This window comes from Neolamprologus multifasciatus, chromosome 5 (assembly GCF_963576455.1).
Source record: "Neolamprologus multifasciatus chromosome 5, fNeoMul1.2, whole genome shotgun sequence".
Lineage (NCBI taxonomy): Eukaryota > Metazoa > Chordata > Actinopteri > Cichliformes > Cichlidae > Neolamprologus > Neolamprologus multifasciatus.
Genome location: NC_140443.1, coordinates 26513099 through 26536487, shown reverse-complemented (window position 1 = coordinate 26536487; position 23389 = coordinate 26513099). Strand labels below are relative to the sequence as shown.

The 23389-nt window shown below is 43.9% G+C and overlaps 1 protein-coding gene across 1 annotated transcript; it reads right to left on the bottom strand.

The window, feature by feature from the left end:
- Window positions 1–134: 134 nt before the first annotated feature.
- On the bottom strand, window positions 135–22284 carry LOC146518881 (RNA-binding protein Musashi homolog 1-like). Its single transcript, XM_085159320.1, has 14 exons — window positions 22117–22284; window positions 21533–21573; window positions 20672–20753; window positions 20441–20525; window positions 12795–12836; window positions 12241–12333; window positions 5387–5435; window positions 4794–4876; window positions 4514–4631; window positions 3254–3334; window positions 2590–2646; window positions 1333–1395; window positions 962–1116; window positions 135–825 (listed from the first exon to the last, which is right to left on the bottom strand). Exons 1-14 carry the CDS (start codon window positions 22179–22181, stop codon window positions 784–786), a joined length of 1056 nt encoding a protein of 351 aa, XP_085015446.1. The 5' UTR covers window positions 22182–22284; the 3' UTR covers window positions 135–783.
- Between the last annotated feature and the right edge of the window lie 1105 nt (window positions 22285–23389).

The following is a 23389-nucleotide window of genomic DNA, read 5'->3' as shown; positions in this document are numbered from 1 at the left end:
ATGTACAATATTTTACAGGAAGACATAAAAACATTGCTTTAAAACCAATTACAGAATAAAATACCTTACAGATTATTATGTCAATATTAATAACAATATTACAAAGGTTGTTTTTTTTTGTTTGTTTTTAGAGACTACCAAAATATACATTTAACTTTTGTTGTTGTTGGTTGTTTTTTTGTTTTTTTTCCTCCATGTTTCCGTGAGACTCGAGTTAAAAAAAGGACTGTGTTGGATTTGTTCTTCCTTTGTTAAAAACGGCTTTGAGACCCATCTCATCTCGCACAGCTTTCTTTTTTTTTCTCCTTCTTTCTGCTTCTGTTAACATCATCGCGACAGCTGGGAAGGATTAACGATGGAAGTGAAGTTTAAAATGACGATAATAAAAACTCAAAATAGTTGTCTGTGTCTTTGTCAACGATGACAAATGTTTTCTTGGAGATTTTTTTTTTTTTTTTTGCAGTTTCTTTTTCTCAGCTTCAAAAGGGAAAAAATGGATAACTGAGGGGGGAGAGGGGGTGGGCTCTAGTTATTCGACTACATGATGAGGACAAAAGAGGAGAAAACAGGGAAGTTATGTTGAAGTGACATTAGTACAGCAGAAACAAGAGTTCTGGATTTAAAAAGATATTCAGTCGGTGGGCGGAGCCATATGGAGCCAGGAGAGCCCGGTAAAGAGCCGGTGGCTGGCCAATCAGGTTGTGCCATCAGTGGGCAGTCAGCATTGTGATTGGCTCATCAGCAGAGGAGACGCCCTCCCATCCCTCGGTGACCTGAGACTTCTCAGTGGTAGCCATTAGTGAAGGCAGTAGCAATCAGAGGACCCTGAGGACACACACATACACACACATAGAGGCAAAGATGAATACACTTCTAGCAGCTTTGTCAACACACGTGTGCATTCATGCATGCATGTAAGTCTGAGTGAGTTGGTGGGTGAGGAAGGGAGCCTGTGACCTACCCCTATACCATGGCTGAACCCTGTGCTGGGGGCGGGGCTAGCTGCACTGATGTAGCTGCTGACTCCTGAGTCCTGATTGGCTGCAGCGTACAGGTCAGCCATTGGTCCAGGGCTGCTGGTGCCCAGGAAGCCAGCTGTGCGTGAAGGGGTGGAGCCTGAGAGGCAGGAGAGACAAGTCAGTGTTAAACACTGGAGGGTTTTCTCTCTCACACACACACACATAGAAACATGCACATGTCTAAAAATATTCCTTTATTTCTCCAACCAGGCCATCACGCACGCGCTCATTGTGAGTAAGGCGAGCATGCAAATTTGTAAACATGCACACACTCCTGCTATTCACACTCTTTCGCAGACAAACAGGGACATACCTCTAACTACCGCGGCGGCTGCTGCAGCTGCTGCCATTGGTCCGTATGCAGTCAGGGGAATGGCTGAGGATTACACAACAAACAAAACTGTCACACAACACGTATGTCATGATCTACAGCTCAGTGTGGCTGAACTGACAGCTGACCCAGAGATCTGACATGTCATTTAAATACCACTGGTGTAAGGTTTAATAATCTAGCATCCTATAGCATCTGGCTTGATGCATTAAATAAGACACAAAATGATGGCTAAAATCAAAGAGGATGGCGTTTCTAAGTAAAGATGTAAGTACAGCTCAGAGCCACTAGATGTCAGTGTAAAGGCACAGCTGCTTGTAGATCAGGCCGCATGCACAACACATCCAAAGGCTAAAAGTATTTACCGGCAGAGTTAGGAGCAACCTAAAAGCTTTTAGCCCAATATATCATCATATCTTGTCACCTCTGTCAGAAGTAGTCTTCAAAGCAAAATGGAATTCTTTAGCTCGTTTAGTGTACATCCATAAATCGCTCCATCAATTTCCTTAACTGCTTATCCAGTTGAAGGTTGATGGGAGGCTGTAGCCCACCCAAGATGAGTTTAGGCAAGACGCATGGTAGACCCGGGGTAGGTCACTGGTCAATGGGTTCGCAATGGCCAATCACAGATTAACCTACCATGCATGTCTTTGGACTGTGGGAGGAGACAGCATGCAAACTCCGTACAGAATCCAGCCGGCCAGGAGGTCTGAGCCAGAAACCTTCTTACTATAACAGTGCTAACCAATACCTGGGGGTTCATATTTTTATTTTTAATAACATTGTGAATTCAGTTTGACCTTGTTTTAACCCAGGATTTAGTTTACTCACAGCATGTTTGGGAATGGTGCTTAAGGGAAAAAGACATTTTAAGGCGACCTCCACAGTAGCTTTGTGAAAACAAAGCTACATCAACAAATGTTTGATTCTTGAAAAGTCTGCAAGGTCGTTTGCATTACCTTTGAACCCCATTTCTACCTACTGCTGGATTGCCTCACATGTATGTACATAGGCGGACTATTTCTTTAATCAAAAATTTAATCTAAATCTGATTTTAAAAGTAAAAGTAAACAGGTTTGTTTTTTGGGTTATGCTGCTTTTGTTTTTGAAGAAGTATCCCAGTGATTAAGGGTTACTGCATTTAGTAAAGATGGGCTTCATGGTTTAACGTGGGTTTCTGCTGCTAAACAGCTTTGGGTTTTCTTTTTAGGTTCTCAGAGGGGTTGCGGCAACACTCACCTGCCAGCTCAGGAGGATGGGATGATGTCAGGAGGGGGGTCCTCTCTAAATGGAATTCTAGAAACAGAGAAGATCCAGAGAGAGAAAAATGTCTTTGTAAATAGTCGCCATCCACCAGCCATACTACAAAGGCACACACGCACACAAAGACAATGTCAACATAGATGCACGAGCACAGAAAGTAAAAACAAAACAGAACAAAACAAAAAAAGAAAACCTACTGTAAGGACAGGCAGGAAGGTGGGAGCAAAGGAAAAGGAGGGGCGATACGGCCAATTGAATGGGGCTTACATAAGCAGATCAAATAAACAAAGAAGAATATAAGAGGAAGAAGGTTCAATATCACAAATGAAAGGCAAAAAACATCAATAACTAACATTCGAAACAGAAGACAATGTTTCAGAAAGTGCAGAGGGTTTAAATTACAGACAAGAGTGCTTTAAAATCACACTTGCTGCAGCTGAAATGAAGGCGGCATGACACGCGAACCTGAGCGCGCACATGAGCGTCTAGCCACGTGGCCGTTGCTGTTCATACATGTTTCGCCTCGCGCTGTTAAAAATTGTCAGCATGCCGCAGCCTGTAGCCTTTAGCCTTTACTCTGTCCTTGTCTGCAGGCCTAAAGAGAGTCAGTGCGCTGTGATCGAGGCTTATGCAGACGTACCTGGGAACTGGTAGGTGTATCCAGGCGCAATACCAGAGTAACTGCGGCTGGTGTAGGTAGCAGTCTGAAAACCCGGGTAGCCTGTTGGAGAGAGAAAGAGAGAGAGGATTAATTGACTGTATAAAGGAGCATGATGGCGAAATCAGAAAATGAGTTTTAGGGGAGGCTGCTTGGTGTGTGAGCAGAAATCACGATGAGTACACACAGGCAGATCTAGCCATCTGATCTATCCAGGTTTATTTTTGGAACCACCTCAAGAGTGCAGTCATACATTCACCTGCTGCAGTGGCAGTTAGCTAAGCGATCTCCTATAAGGTAATTTCCTCTGCTCTTGTACAACAGAGTGCAGCTACGAAGGAGTTACAGTAAAGATGGCTATTATTAACTACTGAGTGATTTAAGGTCATTTATTTGATTTTACTTTCCCTCATCCGGGGTTCATTTTAATCAACCTCGGAATATTTTGAAATTTAAGGCGAAGCTCCGGACACTTGGTGATCCAGGCATACACATTAGCTTAACGTCTGCGGGAAATGGGGTCATTAGAGATGAATTACACATGAGCCAGACCTGATAGTATGAGTCACTGACATTTACAGGCCCTTACTGAGATTATGTATTACGATCTGAAATTTGCCAGTAGAGGGCATCAAACAACCACAAACTACAGCTAATGTAGCTCTCGGTTTTGATTTCTCAATGAGGATCTCTTCATACTGTATTTTTACTCCAGCGTGTGGAGCCCTTCAGTCCGTGACCTCTAAACATTCGATACATCACAGAGAATAACGTCATTGAAAGCAGGCGTTTAGCTTACGTAGCCTAAATATTTTTGAGCGGAGGGTGCACCTACAATATGACATTTCTTAATTTTTAAAGCAGCTCCTTCAGTGTGAATGAGGAAACCTAAGAAATGCGTTCAAATTGCTGAGCTAGTCCCAGCTAAATTAATGCACAGAAGACATTTTCAAGGCACTACTGAAATTTGAGGATAAGTGAATATTGTGATTTGGTTCCTTTTCTGTTATTTCTGATCAGCAACACATACAGAAATATGTCTCGTGTCGGTGTTTTTCCACATTCTAGATGTCTGAGTTTATTCTCCTGTTACTTTTTTTGAGTATTTTTAGAATACATACAATCTAAAACTAAGTTACACACACATACTCGCATAATCTGTTATTTCTGTCTTCGTAAAGAAAAATGGTGTCAATCAGTGCTAGCACTTGATTAACATTTGCTGTTTGTTTAATACTTTACCTAACATGCCAATGCCCAGCATAAAAGCGTCCATCCCGTAGGGCATCACCCTGGAACGGCCTCTGGCTGAGCCTGTCGGCGTCATCACTTCCTTGGGCTGGGCTTTCTTGCACTCCACCTAAAGCAAAGAAAACAGAGAGTTAGTAAAAAAAACTACTGAAATAAAGACACACAGCAGTTACGCCACATGATTCGGTCTGGCAGTTGGGACACTGGGAACAAATCCCTACACCACCGAGTAAACCATGCTCTAAATATTTTTTACAGCTCACGTCCGTACCATTTTGTTGTTGATCTCATGGAAGTGGATCTCACACACTTTCTCAACCACATCTTCATTCTCAAAGGTAACAAAACCAAAACCTGGAAAAGAGCGAGAGAGAAAAAACTCTTAAAGAAACCCTTGTAACATTTGAGCAACATTTGAAAGCATGTTGAATTTTCCACCTTTACACAAGCTCTGGATATGAGTGGTTATAATGAGATGGAAGAACGAGCACAGTTATCAGAAAACATGTGATCTCTTTAATGTCTCCCTTTTGTAACGTGCAACCCAAAGAGCTGAGGCCAACCTCACAGGTCTTGCTTGTCAATTAAGGTGTTAGCATCATGGAAGAGAGGGGGGATAGGGCGTGGCTAACTCCACCCTGCTCTTTTCTTTCTCCCCCCCTTCCCCACTTGTCTTAACTTAGATCCTGACTTTGTATAAACAGAAGTAGGTGAGAGCGAGGAAAGACAACGTTAAGAAAAATTTGTTTGTTTGAATTTTTTTTTAGCTAGATCACCAGAGCTAATGACTCCATCGTGGTCCCACTTAAGCGTATCAACATAATGCGGGCGGGTGCACATTTGAGTATAACTCTGGGTACGCACCTCTATGTCTGTTGGTTGTTTTGTCAAACATGAGCATGGCATCATCGACCTGTGAGAACAAAGCACAGAATAGATGAGCTCGGACATCTTAACACGCGCGCGCGTGCACATCATTACACAGCATGGGGTGCCATTGTCCCTCTTTAGCATCGGAGTAAGAGGGGAAAACAGATGGAGAGGGTGGAGGGCAGAGACTTGGGCGGGGTGACAGGTGACAAAGGAGAGAAGAAAAAAGAATGGAAGGGTGAGAGGGGAAGAGCGCGACGGGGAAAACAGGGGAAAAGGGGGCGCCGTGTAAAAAAATAAAATGAAATGCAATATATCAGCGGTAAAAAAGAGGCGCTGAATGTTCCCCATTCTTCGCTCTGCCTCCGTCCTTCACCCAAGTTCTTACAAACTCTGTCCCGCTCTCGCCCTTCTTTTGCTTTCATTTGTTCACCCTCGCTGTCTTTCTTTCCCTCTCTGCAAAGTTTAACATTCCCATGGAGACCATGCAAAGAATTTCAATTAGAAGAATTCACCCCCCCCCCCCCACACACACACACACACACACACACACAAGCACACACACCCACTCCAGCTCATTTCAATAGCTGGAGAGAAAAGAAGAAGGGCTGATAAATAATGCTGTGATGAATAACAGCAATAAAAAGATTGATAAAAGTTAAAAGTCTTGATGGCAGGTAGGAAGCCTGCCAGTGAGCATTCTGGATTATAGAGTAGAGAATGAAGTGAGCTGAGGTTTTTGTCAACACGCTCTCCTTTTATTCTCCTTCTTCCTCCACTTTCCTTTTTGCACTCACTCCACTGCCCTATTCATATTCCACCTCCTCCCCCCCTTTTTTTTTATCCCAATCCCTCCCTCCCTCGTCCTTCACTGGCAGGAAAGTTAGCAGCTTCTTACGGCATAAGGAGACACACGGAGAAGCCAAGGCCTGGGATCAAGGTGAAAGTAAAAACTTTCACATTTTCAGTCTTTAGCAGCAAAACAACAGAGACACATGAGTGTGACTGCATGGTAGTGGTGAGCGATACAGCTTCAACATTATATCATGATTATTTCAAGAAAACAACAATATATTTAAAAAGAAGACTGAACGTCGTATCGACGCTCGCAGCTTGCAGGCGGCAGCATTTGTAAGTGTAAGTAAATGAAGAGCATTTACCAACCTTCTTTTCCAATGAGCTGCTGTCACTGATGATACACTTCCTAATTACCAGTGTGAATCTATTGAAACAAGGTGCCAGCAGCAGCTGCAGGAGCATTACAGTGCAATGGTAGTGACACAACAGTATATACAGTGACACAGCAGAAATTCAAACGTGAGCATGAAACTAGCCCAGGTTGTGCTTTCCCAGGGACATTTAAGTAAAACTATAAAATAACTGCGTCGTGCTTTAGTTTAACAGTAACTACAGTAACTTAACCTTGCAACTTGTCTGCCTGCACAGTATTGTCACACAATAAAGATGAAAGTGTTTTCTACCTGTTGTTTCTCAGGGTCGAGCTTTCTAATCAGCTGCTTAAAGCCCTGCTCTAACACCGTGTAACCGCATCAGTAATTTCCATCCGCCGTTCGCTCTTCCTGTCATATGGAGAGTGCTCTAGCATGCTCGGTTGAGTCATTTGTTTACTGTTGGGTCCCACATCACGGGCTGCTAGTGTCTCCTGCTTCATAGCCTGCTTTGTACTCAAGGGTGTGTTTTTGCCATGTTTGTTATTTCCACCTTTAGTGGGTCAAATTTTCTCACATTTTTTCAAAGTACCGTGCTTTGCTTGGAGGGTGCTGCAGCAGCTGCTTTTCTAGCTACCGCTCTTGCTGTCAGACATGCCTGGGCCTGTCTCCTTGCTGCTCGCACTGGGGACCATATGGCATTGCTGTAGCATGTATGATATCGCGATATGATGTTTTTATATCAGCAAAAATAACCATATTATCGGGGACGATGATATAATATGCCAAAGCCCTACCACATGGCTATTTTCATTAGGCAGCGCGTGCTGAAACCCAAACCAGTGTAACCTGAGTGCCTGAGGCCTCTGGGTAGGCAGGTCACTTGATTTCTAAAACGTATCTCAGATGAAAAACACACATGCACGCCTTCTCGTCTGATTGAGATCAAGCCTGTGCAAGTGTTTGCACCAACGAAAGTGAAAAATGATATATGCAAAGAGGATCAAGGTTGCGTCTACAGCCCTCCTCACTCTCATCCTTGTTAACATATAGCATGGGACACACACACGCAAACACACACAGAGCTCCCCCCTGTGCTCCTCTTGCTGTCCTTCATTCAGTTTTTATCCTGCAACCCCCTCCTCCTCCTCCCTTCCCCTCTCCTTTCCTCTCCCCCTCATGTCTTCCAGCCTTCCGGTCATCCAGACTCAATGACACAGCAGAGAGCCAGGGAAGAGGACAGCAAGTAGACAGCTGCAGGCCAACATGTTATCATAAGAGTAGAGTTACACTCACAGCTAGTCCTCCTGTTAGCATTAGCAACATCTATTCTGGAAGAGATGAGCAAACCCTGCCAGCCAGAGGAGATCTTAAGTATTGGAAACAGAAAAAAAAAAATTACAGATAATAAGCAGTATAGTAGTGCAAACATGGTTCTGCTAATTGTCCTCCATGAGAACAGAAAGATCTGCAGACTGTGGCCACACACCAGCCCCCCTCGCCTTTGCCAAAACCAATAAGGAGAAGATCTCACGATGTCCACTGCCCAGGGTGCTGTAAGACAATCTGATTGGATAGCTGTAAGTTCTGAGATTGATTTAGCAGCAGCTCTATCGCTAACTACTCAGCATGCATGCAGAGCCGAAGTAAACTTAAGGTCATATTCTCATAGTTCTGACATTCTCAGATGTACAGAGAACGAGGGTCAGCCGAGATCCCGAGCTGCTTCCCGAGAGCGGCATTAAAAATAACCGCTTTTTAGTGAAGCGTACCGCTATTGTACTGAAGAACAAGTGTTTGCTGACAAGTCCATTACACTTTTCTGCCAGATTATGAAAGGTGGCATTCACATTTTTTCCCCGCCGTCTCCTCACATCTCCCTCCCTCGTTTCATTCTCGCTCGCTCTCTCCGGCCATCTCTCTCTAAACAGGCCAGCAGACAAAGTGTTCAGTCAAGCCTTCTAATCGCCAGCTCACATGGGTGAGTGGAGTCCCAACTTTTCCCGTCTGCCCTGTCCATGCTGCTTTTTTCATCCTATCCGCTCCTTCGTTTGCTTGCTAACCTACTCGCTGGGTTTACTTAAAAATGAAGATTTGAAATCATCGGGCTTTTCACGTAAGATACAGAGAGGCAGGGTAAACAGGCATGAAAACAAGAGATTTCCTTTGGATTAAACCTAACTGACTGTACGCCCAAAATGCCTGAAATGCTAATGCCTGAAATGTTAAACACATTTCTGTGTGTGGACAGGTCTTATATTCAGCTTTGGCCAAAAAAAAAAAAAAGAACCACATGAGCTTGAGGGAAATTACAAGACGCTCATTTCAGACTTCTAATCGAAACATGGCTGCTGCAGTCTCATTGGCCTGGGAACATTTAGCAAGAGGCCCTCAGATTGTTTCGACTAGGAAATCACATGTAAACAAAAGCCTCTGACTCCTCAGGTTGGCCCAGAACACCTGACGCGTCAACAACCGAGCAGCCACCCTAGTCCAAGTAATGAAGTTTATGTAGGTGTTCTTAGAGGCTTGCTAAAAAACAACAACAACAACTTCGGCACATATCAAAGACTTGCATAAAATGCAGAGTGCATTCTGTGTTTTCCTTGCAAGGCGGTACCACAGTATGAAAATAAACAGGACACTGAGTCCTGCTCCAACCAAACCTGCACCTTGTAACCAGGCTCAGATAATAAACAAGAAATACCTCCCGCTCAGCAGGAATGCACTGTGGGATCGCCGCTATCCACGATACAGCTTTGGTCTCACGTGTCCAAACAGTCCAAATATTCCCTCATCCTGCGGAGGGAGTGTTGTCTTAGATATGAGTGTCTGTAATCACCGAGGAGAAATGATTCGGCACACAGACTGCAAACAGCCATTTTAAGCGAGTGCACCGAGGAGAAACGTGTCACATGTCACAACAGCCACCTGAATCGGTGCCACGGGTCACACGCTCACAAATCCAGGTCTTCCGTGAGCACGCGGGCCGGAATTAAACGGCGTTCTTTAAATTTGAACCAGTACCTGAAATACAGTAATACCTCAAACATGAGTCAGAGGCCAACTGAGAGAAAACACAGGCAGACACGAGGCAGAAGGAGCTTCGTGCTGTTAATTTCTTCCAACCCATTAGGCCCACATCCTGAAGCAATGCTCATTTTCAGACTGTCCTGCTCACCAACGGCGGCAGAGGCGCACACTTAATGTTTGTGACAACTGGATCGCCGGCTGTGAGCCTCGCTCTCCGTCTGCACGGGGACAAATGCATGCAAGCTCGCATCCACGACGATGCCACTGTCACACTTTCACAAGCACGCCCGTCTTTCCATTCATGCAAATACACACTTCTCGCACATTTTTTTTTTAAAGGAAACACACAAAAAAAGCACTGGATTATAGCGGGACAATGGGCGAAGGCAGGTCACCACGGCAACAAGCTGAGAGCGACTAGAGCAGGGTGTGTGTTTGTGTGTGTGAGATGGGAGGGTGTCTGAAGTACTGATTTTGGGTAAGGTGGGGGGGCTGTTACAGGAGCAGCTGTTGCATTTGATTAGTTAATACTGAAAAGGCTGTTCTCCATTCGCGCACACAGTAGTTTGCTAAAAACTAACCCAACATGCCACGCTTTATGGATAATTTAACACACTTATTTCTCATCAGATTGGTCCTTTTTTCCCCCCCTTTAATAATCACTTTTGCCCCTCACAACTATCTCAGCATTCCTCCTTCCCTCTGCCCTTCAACCTTTTTCTGAGTTCCCCTCCCACTCTCTCTCCACGGGGGGTTTCTTCTTCCCTTTCAGTCCCCTGCCATCTCCCTCTCCCTCTTCCCCTCCTGCTTTTTTTTTTTTAACCTCCCTCTACCCCCGGCCACTCATCTGTCTCCACAGCATGTGTTTGCCTTTCACCAAATTTCTTTCAAAAGAGCTAAGCAGGCCAAATGCAGAAGCCAGAAATGCTAATATGTGATCAGAAAAGAGCAAAAACAGCCAACAAGAGAGATAAACTAACAAACTAAGTCATGCTAAAGCTGACGGAGCAGAGCCACCGATGACCACACAGCATTTTCTTTGTTTCCCCTCTTTGATATTTGCACTCTTTAGAGAAACCCACTCTGAGGACTTCTGAAGAAGCTAGCTAAGGTTAAAAGGATGTATAACAGCCCAGCACACCGTTTACCATTTGTTTCTTTCACTTTCACTGCGTGCCTTCGTTTCACTTTTTCTCCTAAAACAGGTCTGCTTTCTCTTCTTAAGGTGTCTCGACTTGAACCGAAAAACGGACATGCTTAAAACAAAAGCCATAAAAGTCGTTTTTTTCTCCGCGGAAAAAAAAGTTTAAAGGGAAAGTTAAAAAAAACTTTTAGCTGGACAGAGTCAGTAGATGAATATAATCTATCAAAGGCATGCAGTCTATTAGAGCAGCCAAGCCCAACCAGAGGTACCCCAGGGTGTGCTTATGCAGCTACCAGAAGGTACACGGACAGATTGCGGGCAAGCTGAAGTAATTTGATACAATTTTTATCAAGTAATTTGATCAAAGTACTGTAACACCTGAACACAACAATTCCCCACTTATAGTGTGAAAACTTGTTAGAAGCTAACAGTAAGCTCAAACTCTTGAAAACCACTGAAAAATGATTCACTTCAAAAATAACTGATTGAAATGTTTCTGTACTTTATTCAATTGTGAACTAAAAGTAGATGAAACACCTTAACGCTCATAAATTATAAAAAGTTTCAACTGTTGGCTAACGGATGAATTGTTAGGCTAATCGAAAAGCTAATTCTTCCTTAAAACTAAGAGAGGAGCTGCAAGCAGCCAAATGCTGACAAAATATTAGCATCCACCTTAAGAAATCTGGGTTAAAAGTAGAGGATGTAAACACCACACACCCACACGATACAATACTATCACAATATCTCACTCACGATAAGATATTAAGCTTTTGTAGTAACATATATTGTGATTTATCACTCTTTTTTCAACTACAAATTATATCCTCAAGACAGCCAATATCTGTTTTATCCAATAAGATAAAGTTATCTCACTTCAGTTATTAATGTCAAGCACACCAACCGCTTAAACCTGCCACAAATGTTGCCATAAGTCATAATGTTGCAGTTATATACAATCTGTTTCTGATAAAACAGCAATAAACTGTGATAAATTTAAAAAAATCACATATCGTCTGCTGTCTACACACACTTAACAATTACGTTTGTGCTCAGCAGCCTTCCTGTTCTGCAGAATACAAACAGCTGGCAGCCAGTTGAGTCGACTCAATCTGTCTGTATTTATAAATTAAATAGCAATTATCTGCAAATGTCTAAAAACCTCTCTGAGAGTGATTCCAGTCAGTCCCAGTCAGAGTGCAACTGCTTGCAAAAAGGTTGCCACCTATTATCAGGTGAGATGATAATGATTTATTAAAAAATTGATATTTGTTGTCCCTTTATTGATACAATATAGCTTTGCAACATATCTATCTATCAACTGCCACTTAAAAACCACTAAAATGCTCATATATCTAATATGATGGGTATTATCTGTGAAGGGTAAGTCAAGGTCAGACCAAGGTTGAGCAGCAGCAGCCCAGCGGAAAAACAGCTTTTCAGAGTGAAGGCTTAAGCATGATGGTTGCAAATATTTAGTAGGTTTGTGCCTTTTTTTTTACCTTTCCAAACTGGTCGAAATATTGCTTCACATCTTCGATGGTAGTATTGACTGACAGTCCTCCGACAAAGATCTTCTTTGTCCTGGTCACCAGCTAACAGCGCAGAAGGAAAAGAAGAAGAAGGTATCTTTTATCACTAATAACGTTAGGTCTGTGCTAGCTGCCTGCGATAAAGAGACTTTGTGTTGGTTGGCGTTTGTCTAATCTCAAAGGTTGCTTAAAGCTCTTCTTGGAATTCAGACTAATTGATGTCAATTTAAGGCCTCTGAGGCGTGTGCACGCGAGCAGCATGTGTGCAGGCGAATAATCGGTGCAAGCATCCATTTAGGTGTGAGCCAGAAAATGCATGTGTATGCGTGTGTGCACGTATACAGGCGGCAGTACAGGAGCCTGTGTACACAGGGTCATGGTGTCAGGCTGGACAAGTGGATTGTAGCTCCAATTAGATCATGTGCCTGACTCTAATCCCAGCCAACCAGGGCTCCCTTATTAGGGGTGACACATGACATCATCTCCACTCCTCCTTGCTGTTAACTCCTTCAGGATGCACTCACCTTAGGCTGAGCCCGGCGGGGAAACGCCACCTTTGGGTCGATCTGTAGGGAAAAGATGAGTCATGGTGAGTTTTTGTTGTTGTTTTTTAAGTGATAAATCAATACATTTGATTTGCTTATATAAAAAAAAAATATAGATATCAATGCTGTACTCTTTCTGTTGTAATAGAAACAGGCAGCAAATACATAAATAATCTACGACTGGTCATCAGGAAACATATAATCAACTACATTTCCAAAAAGTAATTTACAAGCTGCACACCTTCTACACGTTACTACATGTTCTGCTCCGTACTATTATGTTTGGGGTCAATTAGACCACAGAGATGTCTAATTCACACTCTGTTCCAATAACAGACTTATTAAGGATTTGGGAGCAGTAAGGCTACAAAGGAAGTACCATCATACTAATAACAGACACGGCATAAGCAAGTTTGGATCACTGGCAACCATAAACACAAGTTATCCAGCCTCAAACGTGTCATTGAATGGTTGCAGGACTGGAAATGCACATAATATTTTTTTCTTATCCCTTATAGGAAAGCGATATTAAAATATATCTGACATTTGATTTTTTTTCCCCAGCAATGACACCGAATCTCTACCTGCTCTGGGTTTGTTGCTCAAAAGTTCCTGTTCAAAAAACCGCTGCGCACATCAATGAATTATCACCCTGTTAACTAACTAGAATTTTGTTACAAGACAGAGCCTCTAAGTCTGGACTACAGGTCCAGAAATAGATCGTATGCTAATCCGCGAATATGTATAGTAGACCCTTGTTTATGCAAGCCCCCGAAAATCCAAACACGGCAGCTAAACAAACACGCATAAGGAACAAAATACACAGTGAGACAGGAATATGTACTTTCTCTGAATTGTGTGTTGAGACACAACTAAATGCATCTTCGCCACAAACTATACAGAGCGGGGCAGTCTTGAATCCAAAATGAGCATCTAAGATTCTGAATATATCACACATAGATTTTTTTTTTCTAAATCTCACAAATCCTGACAAGCTCCATTTTGGATTAGCTCGATTTGACTGTATCCATATTCCTCCCCACTGGAATGTCTCAGCATTGGTCAAGGTTACAGATAAAATTAGAAGTAAATGAGCTTTGAATGAGCTGGCCTTTAATAATGCTAAATATGCAAAGCTCGGCCTGGCATTTTAAATTTGTGCGGAATCTCGTGTTATTCTCACTCAAACCGACGAGTGAGATGATTTTTAGGTCACAGGACCTTGTAGTGTATTATGGTCTTAGAGTTTCATCTTTGTTCTAATAATTGGATGTGTGAAGCGAAACCCCTCGTGTCTCCCACGGCCGCTATCAGAGGTATTGAATTGATATTGGCAGTAAAAAGTGCCCTGTGAAATAGCTTAAAATAATTAGTTCTAATGTGAACAATACGCACGACACAAAGGAGGGTGTTTGTTCAATATTCAAACAATCCTTTCATCTCTTCCCTGTGATAATTCCCTGCTTCTGATGACAAATCTACTGACACATATATCCTTCGAGGACCTTTAAGTGCTTCACATTTGGCGCCGCTTCGAGAGCACAGCGCTGTGTAACTAAGATGCAGCTGCAGCGTCCTTGGAAGGGATTGCAGAGGGACTTTACACCTTAAAGTGGGACACAAAGATGAGAAGAGCCATGTCACCTCCAGCTGGTCAGTGCACAAAGACCAAGGTGACAAGGACGCACGAAGCCACCAGCGACTATCCGCTACAACCGAGCGCGCTCACAAACAATGACAACACAGCATTTCTGTGTCTGTGTGGGCCAAATGTGACATTACAGTGTTACAGATGTGTGCGTTTGCCCGCTACATGATTCAGCTTTTTAGCCATTTTTATTTAAATGTGTCACAAATATTGCTGACTTATAAACTGAACATCGGGTCACTGTGATGTGATCAAGCACGATGATCATGAATAAGAGAATTCATTTTACTCACACCGCGCATTCACACCCAGCATGGCAGCATTTGACCTTGTTCAATAAAAATGTTTTTAAAATAATTAAACGTCTTTTTTGTGGAGTCTATGTTTGAAATGTATTTAATGAGAGAAGATATGTATCAACTTAGAGTTAATATCAAAGCTTTTCTTCACATCATTCCAGCCCAAATACTGCAAACTCAGATGCATCAATTTCTACACACTAGCTTCACTGTTTACTAAAAACAATAGAAAGAAACTCATTTATATTACAGCACAATATAACTATCACAATTAAACAACTCCAAGCGTCTGTAACATCCTAATGACATCACCGGTTGGCGTACGTGGGCAAAATGTCCGTTGTTCCTCTTGGCACTGACGTGCTAAGAGGTCACTGCCTCGGGCTTTCTGTTCAGCCCACCTGCCTTGTACCGTTTTAACACGACAAGAGGGCAGGAGCTGCCTTGAGGCGATCATGTGGCAGAGCATGAGCTGAGAATGACAGCGGTCAGACATCTAACACGAGCCACATTGTCCATTGTTATCACCATTGTAAACACACGAAGGAAAAAACATCAGTTTCTATAAGCTAGTTGTAAACAAGCACTAATGTCCAAGTCTTTTTTTTTATTCATCCAGCAGCATGTTGATTAGTTAAGTTTTCTCAGAAACCCCCTTTCTTTTAAGAAGTGTGAAATCAGTATGTTTGCACGATTCAATTCAATTCAACTGTATTTACATAGCGCCAAATCACCATTACAGTCATCTCAAATTACTTTATGATGTAAAATAATAGAGAGAAATCGCCAAGAGGATCCTCGCACCTATGAGCAAGCACTTGTTGACAGTGGGAAGGAAAAACTCCCTTTTAACAGGAAGAAGCCTCCAGCAGAACCAGGCTCTAGAAGGGGCAATTATCTGACGCGACCAATTCAGGGTGAGGGGTGGAAGACGGGACACAAATTATGATTTTTTTTATGGGCTAATTAAATACCTAAGAAATCAAGATATGTGATCACACCGATATAGCGGTCTTGCTAATAAATTTTAGGATCAGATTGCCACATTTTTACAAATTAACAGTATTGTTACAGCTAGTAAATTATCAGAAGCTCTTCAAAATACTGAAGGTTACCAGCTAGGCTACGTTAGGCCTAATGTAATATCTGTAGCAGTGCTACTACAGCTACTGTCATGCCATGCTGTTAAAAAAAATCGTTCCACTTCAGTGAAGTAACAGAATATATCTAACATGTAATTTCTACATCTGGCAGTACTCAGAGGGAGGCAATAATAAAAATGAAAACTAAAGCATCTATCAGAGTGGCGGATTAGCCTCAAGGAAGACAGATAGGCCACAAAGCAAAAAGTGAAATGACTTAGCCAGGTCACTGTTTGCAACACTCAGAAATAGCTCTTCGGTGGCTTGACATTTGAAAAGAAGCTCGGCCACGTAGCGTTCCCAATCATACTGGTGAAAGCGTAACTACTCAAGAAAAATGTGAAAACCTTTCTGGAAAGAAAAAAAAAAGGTGCTTTTCCCAGACTTGACAGACAAGAGTTATAACTGAGTGTTCATGAACTGGTCTAACATCCTGCTTCATGACATCCAACCTCCGCTCATTCTAAGCAGCATAGTGACAGCAGAGCCTGCAGTATGATTTTAGTGGTTTTAGCTTTTAAGACTACGCTAATCTACGACCAATAGTCACCTCGCAGGGCGCGGCGTGTCCACCAGTGTTACAAACTGGAAAACAAAAATCAAAGCATAAATAAATTTTGAAAATTTTTTTTTTTAAAAATGTCAAACCAGCAGATGCGTACGTGTAAAGGTGAGAGAGCACAGAGAGAAAGAGAAGGCATTCATTCGGAAAACAGAGTCAGCCCATGAGAAAGCGGGCCTGTCCAGTGTGGTGGTGCAGTGGGGCAGTCCCAGCAGGCAGCCCCTCTGATTCCATTAATTAACAGGACAAAGAGTACAAAACAGATGGGCCCGTAGAGGAACTGGGGCTCCCGTGCTACCCCCACAGGCACACATACATATACACTTACACACACGCATTCACAAGCACCCAAACAATGCAGCGAGAGCGGAAACGCTAACACGAGGATACAAAGTGACATACGTGCAAAGTTCATAGGTGAAAACACGAGCATATACACACAGACATTCAAGCTCTGATACAGTGGCCGAGTTTCCAAGACATTCTCGCAAGAAAAGGGCAACCACGTTGATAAAAAGACACCACGGGCTACCGTCATTATGACAAAATAATCAATATGAGCTTAACAAAAAGCTATAAACACCCAAGGACACAAAAGGGGCTGACATGTCAATACATGCACACAGTGTAAGAGGGAGACTTGGTTTGTCTCAGGCCAGCCGGGTCAATCTGCACAGCTGAAGAATGGCACAGTAATTAGTTAACGAAGCTCACTAATGAGGACCTCCAACCTAACCCCGTCCCTACCGCTTGTAACGCTCCTAACCTGTGTGGCTGCTGTGCTCGGTTGTGTTTACTGTTGGGGTGGGGTGGGGGTGGGGGTTTGTGTACATTTAACATGACAAGAGAGCTCTCTCGCTCCACCTTCAGAGCTGGTCCAAGCTTTATCCCGGATCTGAGGTCGTGCACGGACCTCAGGAGCCCAATCCAGTTTGTTTCATTCAATCCGATTAGCTGCTTTACAGATCCATACTAATTACAGCACAGTACCTTCCCTTCTCTCCTATTCTTCACCTTCTCCACCCCCTTCTCCTTGTTTCGTGCACGTCAGCATTAACAGCTAATCTTCCAATCAGGAGCGAGCAGCCCATCCTGGCATTTAAACTCTCCACTAACCAGGTGTTAGACCACTAGCAACTGCAGACTATGGGGCCTGTGGCCCACAGTGGCTGCTGCTAACATATGTCATGGGCTACAGATGAAAACGGCTATATTAGCACAATGCTGACGACTTCTTTAGCCTCGCAGACAAGTGGTGCCAAAAGCAGCCATTTCCACCTACTATATAAAACACCTTGAAAAGGACATTCCAGCTTACTTGCGCTAAAAACATTCACATAAAATAAAAATAATCAGTGTGTTTCTTATCTGTCTGTGCCTTCTATTAAAAATGTTTTCAGTAACCTGTATTCAGCACTACACTGGGCTTTTTAGGGGGTCGTTTTGAGAGACAGAGTTCCCTGTGAAGAAATAGCAAATGCCAAATAATCACACTAATCTCCAAAAACCATAATTCACCACAATTTCTTTAATAATCTGAAATCACCACACAGAGGGAGCGAGAAGTGGTCTCTTTTCAGAGAATATCTGGCCTCGTCTTTTACTTCTTCCCGTAACCGGTTCCAGTGAAGCATTTTCTCCAAGAAAACAAATACCAGTTGTGCCCTTCTTCTCCGGCCAGGGAAATACAGCAGCACACCAATGCCCCGAGGCCACACTCTGCCCCCGACAGGAAATCTAACCTCGAACCAAAACAACAACCTCGACAGACCCTCTCACTGAACACAACAGACAGCGTTATTGCATTATAACTGAACAATTACAACAGTTCAGTTCATATTTTAACCTGTGACTTTCATTTTCCGAGGGCAGCTAGCACGATGTACCAGGACTGTAAATGTTTAATACCACTTCTAACCAAGCAGCGTGGACCTTGCACCGGTTAGTTTGCACCTGACTTCTCACCCTGTGCATTTTCTCCTTTTCACGCCATCGCCCGTCCCTGCTTCATGCCTTTCACATATTTTCTCGCAAACCAAAGCTCAGCATAACAAGGCATACACATCACAGCATCAAATATTCTTCCTCGTGCCTGTGAGGAATGCCTCTTTCACGTCTCAGGCTGATCAAACAATACTGTGGAGAGGGAGACTCCAGGTGTGATGCAAAAACGTTCTCTCAAATACGTTTTGTGTAGCGTTTCGAGAATTAAGCTACAAGCAAGGCAAGAAAAAAAAAATACATTCCAATTTGGCAAATATGAGATTTGCAACAAATAAATTCTGGGCTCAAATTTCCAAAACGGAACAACAAAATGGCAACCATACCCCCCGTTTAAAACGCCTTGTTGGATAAATGGTACCATGGCACGCTTCCCCCCGCAGACTGCTGCCACAACAACCTGAGCAACCCAGCCTTGCATTTGAGTCATTAACATTATTATTGTTTAGCCTTATGCCGTATTTTGGTTTATAATAGGGCAACGCCTAACCCCACCAGTGGCCTGCCAAGCTGAGCTACCAGAGGCGTCCAAAACCAGCGTTCACATCCCACACACACAAATACAGAGGCTCTGGCTCTCAAAGGCTCTGGCAGCACCTAGTTTTAAGAGGTAACATGACTCACTGAGTAATATTTTGCAGCTTCTTAGAACCTACTTCCAAGCAAGGTGAAAAAGGAATAATAAAAAATATATATGGAGAGATTACCAGCAGCAGCGCTCATTTTGTAATAAATATCAGGACCTCCAGCGGTGGTGCTTGAAGGTCTGATTATTTCACAAAACTGCATCTTTAAACTTTCTAAATTATGAACAGTCTCACTTAAAAAAACAAACATGATATCATAATCTTGCGTACTTATAAATTCCTGACAAAACCTGACACTATCTTTGTGCCACCCAATCAACCAAACCTTAAGTCAATGCAAAATAGCTGAGAAGTTGTTATGGAGACATAAATCCCACTGGGCTGTGCAGTTACAGCACCGTCTCCTGAGGCTGGCGTCACCCCCAGCAACAGGCCTGCTCCAACAAACTAACCAACTCTACCTTTCCTCTGCCCCTGGGCCCTGCTGACTTTCTGTGCCACCAATTTTCACTCTCAAATGATCCTATTGTGTGTGTCTGCATACGTGTGGTTAGGAAAGACAACAAGCTGACAAAGACACACCCAGTCCCCAATCCTACAACCAATCTGCATTACCAAGACAGAGGCATTCACACTTTAATAGATATTCAAATGTGGGCCTCTGGATTTGGGATTCTCACCAAAACAAACCAAAGAGATTCGCACTCGTGCCCAAGTCACTGTCTCTCGCAAAAATATGAATTACCTGAACACAAGGGTGCTGCCTGTCCTCTGGTTTGGTGAGTGGTTTGTGAAATTTGCCCACATTTGTTTGTTCATGTTTAAGCAGTGTAGGAGGGGGAAATCACAGAGACACACACTCACAAATCTCAGAGTTACATCACTATTTAAATTCAGCTGCTCTGACCCCACAGTCTTCCTTCTCCCTGCCATCAGTTTTGGAATCCACTCCCACAATTCTTGCCACCCCCAAAAACCTCTGAGAGCTGCCACTAAAAAAAACTTATCACTTGCTATTTCCTATGAAAAAAATAAGGGGAAAAAAACTTGTGAACTCTCTACTCTGCATAAAAACTTGTGAGGGTTTTTGCAAAGGGGCTCCTACCCCATTCAGGTCCCCAGGTAACCATGGCAATGAAGACCAAGAAAGAACGCTTTCATGTTGGCGCCCTGAACCAGGATTTGGAGGGGGAAATGAGCAGAAGAGGAGAGGAGGAGGAGGGGTGTGGGCTCCAAAATGCACTCCTCAACTTTACAAGCCATAGGGTTGGAGGTAAAATGCACCGAGAGAGAGAAGGGGTGGGGAGGAAGAAACAGGCTACACACTCCCAGAGTAAGAAAAGTTTCCCAAGTTGTAGCATCCACTTCAAAAGTTTAAGAACTCACCGTTTTAGAATCCAGCTCGTGTCTGTTTTGCGCCAAAACCTTTTCCACACCGGCTTGTTCTGTGTATGTTACAAAGCCGAACCCTCTGTAAAACGCGGGAGGGGGGGGGGGGGGGAGAGAAAGCACACGCACAAATCAGAATGCAAACTCACGACAGCTCTCATGGAAAAGCATGGAAGAGCATGAGGCATCCGGTGATAGGACGGCGGAGCGCACACGCCTCCTTCTTACCTCGACCGCTTGGTAACGGGATCCCGCATCACCATGCACTCCTTCACCTCGCCGAATTTGCAGAAGTACTCCTTCAAGCCCTCTGCAAAGACACCGGGGAGACACCGTTAAAGGGGAAGGGAATGAGAGAAGGACTTCTCTCTAAACAGGGCCCTGGTGTGCTGTGCGGTAGCTGAAGAGAGACAATGGGGGTCGGGCGGACCACGTTGTGTTTGTGTGCGTGTGTCCTGCCGAGGTTTTTACACCGGGCTCTCTTTGGCCATTCAGCACAACCAGCCCCATTAGGCCCTGCGGACCACAAACAAAGCTACACACTTGGTGACGCTCGCTGTTTTGACACAGCAGCAGCAGCAGCAGTGGAGATAATAACACGGGCCGTCGCAACAAGACTAAACTGTGCCCGTGCGTCAGCCTGAGCTCACGGCTCTTCGAATAAATGAATGAATTGAGCGGAGTGCTACCAATAAGGAAAACAACAACACTAGCGTGGTTCATGATGACGAGCCCAACTTCCAGCTTTAACGCTGATTAATCGATCACTTTAGTGTTTTTTTCCTTTTTTTCTACTCTGAATGCCCTCCTCAGGTTATTAAGAGTGTAACGAGTGCACAGGAAAGGAAGGCAGACAAGTCGTCGTGTGCGCACGATTAATCTCCTGCGTCTCCCGACTCTAAACCTAGAGCTTGATCCTTAATGAATAGGAGGCTTTGATTTGAACTGTTCACCGCGTTTCTCCTTAAAACTTCAAGAAGCCTCGCAGGTTATCGCCACAGCTATTATTAGAGCAAACGTTATATTTAAAAAGGAGTAAACAGGAGGCTTTCATCCAGACTTATTAAAGTAGCGTGCGGGACAGCTCACCTTGTGTTGTCTGCCAACTCAGACCCCCGATGAACATTTTGCTGAATGAGAGAAACAGAAGCTGTAAGTCACAGATTTTTTCTCAAAGCGTCTTTTAAGCACAACACATGCACATTCGTTGAGTGAAGGGTGGAATCTGGAGGATCTGTGCGTAATATAGCATCAATAAAGTAAGAAGAAAGCATCGGCCATGTTGCGAAGTCACCAATCGGCCAGTCGGGCCGTTATAATCCCCTAGAGGAGGAGGAGGAGGAAAAAAAGGAGAGGATTTTCCAGATGATGGAAGAGAAGTTACAATGTGGCCTTCTGGCGGAAAAGCGAGAAAAATAAACAAACAAGAGGAGGGGAGGGAGAGAGAAATAACAGGCGGAAAGCAAGCGGTGCGTCTGCGTCTCCTCCGCTGAGTCTATCCATCCCACACATAGAGAGAGAGACACACACACATACACACAACACACACAGCGTGCTTGTCTTTTGTCTCGGCGCGGCTTCGCTCCCCGCACTGAACTCAACTTAAGTCCAAGGTGAACTCAAACCGGGCCGAGAGGCGAGCGAAACACGGGCGCACGGACTCGGGCTGTTACCAGGGGTCGTGGGGGGAGTTGTCCGTGCCGGAGGACAGGCTGCTCTGGCTCCCTTCCGTATCCATTCTGCTCTCCGCTGGTATATTCCCGCACTGTGAGGCGAGGAGAGGCAGTGAAGCTCCACTGCTGCTGCTGCTGCTGCTGCTGCTCCAGACTCAGGGGCGGGCAAGCACGATGGGAGGAGGGGAGGAGGAGGAGGGGTCGGGGAGAGGGGAGGGGGGGTGAAGGGGGGAGGGGGCAGCAGAGGTGGGGGTGGGGTGGTTTAAAAAAGAAAAAAAGAGGAGGGGTGAGCGAGGAAGCGCACAGATGCATATACGCTCACAGACAGACTCCGCCTCTACCTCCTTTTCCCGTAGCCTACCCGGGGCCTCGGACCTCCCCTCCTGCGCGCATTGCCTGCCTTTTATTCATGCTGCCAGTGGCGCTCTCTGTGTAGTGTTTCCCCGCCGTTCTCGTCATTGGTTGAATCACAACAGCGTGGCCCATTAATACCCCCCTGGATGTCTTGAAATGCTCGGACGAGAGAACGATTCAATAAATAAACATTTCAAAAACAAGGATCTGATTTAGGACACACAGAATTCATCACAGGTTTTGTGTGCTAAAACTGTTTTTTATTGTTGTTGTTGTTGTTTTTTTAATTTGCTTGTTAGGTCTCTGTCACTCATTAGTAATCTCTTCATATCAGCTTAATATATGAGCAGGGTTTGGGCTGCTTTACAGGAAGACATAATGGAAAAAAAAATGGCTTCCTGTGGTGCCAGGTTAGGCCTCAGGTGACATGAAGCATCTGTAACCAGGATACAGTTTGTGAAACAGCCATCGCTGACTGGAAGCTGCTCTTTTATTTTCATATTGCATATGTCAGCGAGGTCCTGCTTTGTATCTGTGTTACATATTGGTTCTCACACGTGATCTCACTGAGTCATAATTAAATGTGATCATATATGATCTGATTTAAACTTGGGCCTACAATGTCAGAATGTTATTTGATCTTATATATAATGTAATCAGTGCCATAGTGATGTATCATGTGATATTATACAATGTAATGCAATTTTTTTAATGTGATGTAATCTATACTGATTGACAGGTGAAGTGGATAACCTTCATCATGTCATTTCAGGCTGCTGAACCAACAGCACACTCCAACCATACTAATTGGTCAGGAATGGCTCAGGGAACTCTTAAGGCAGAGGTGTCAAAAATAAGGCCTGGGGACCAGAATCAGCCCGACAAAGAGTCCAGTCTGGTCCACTGGACGACTTTACAA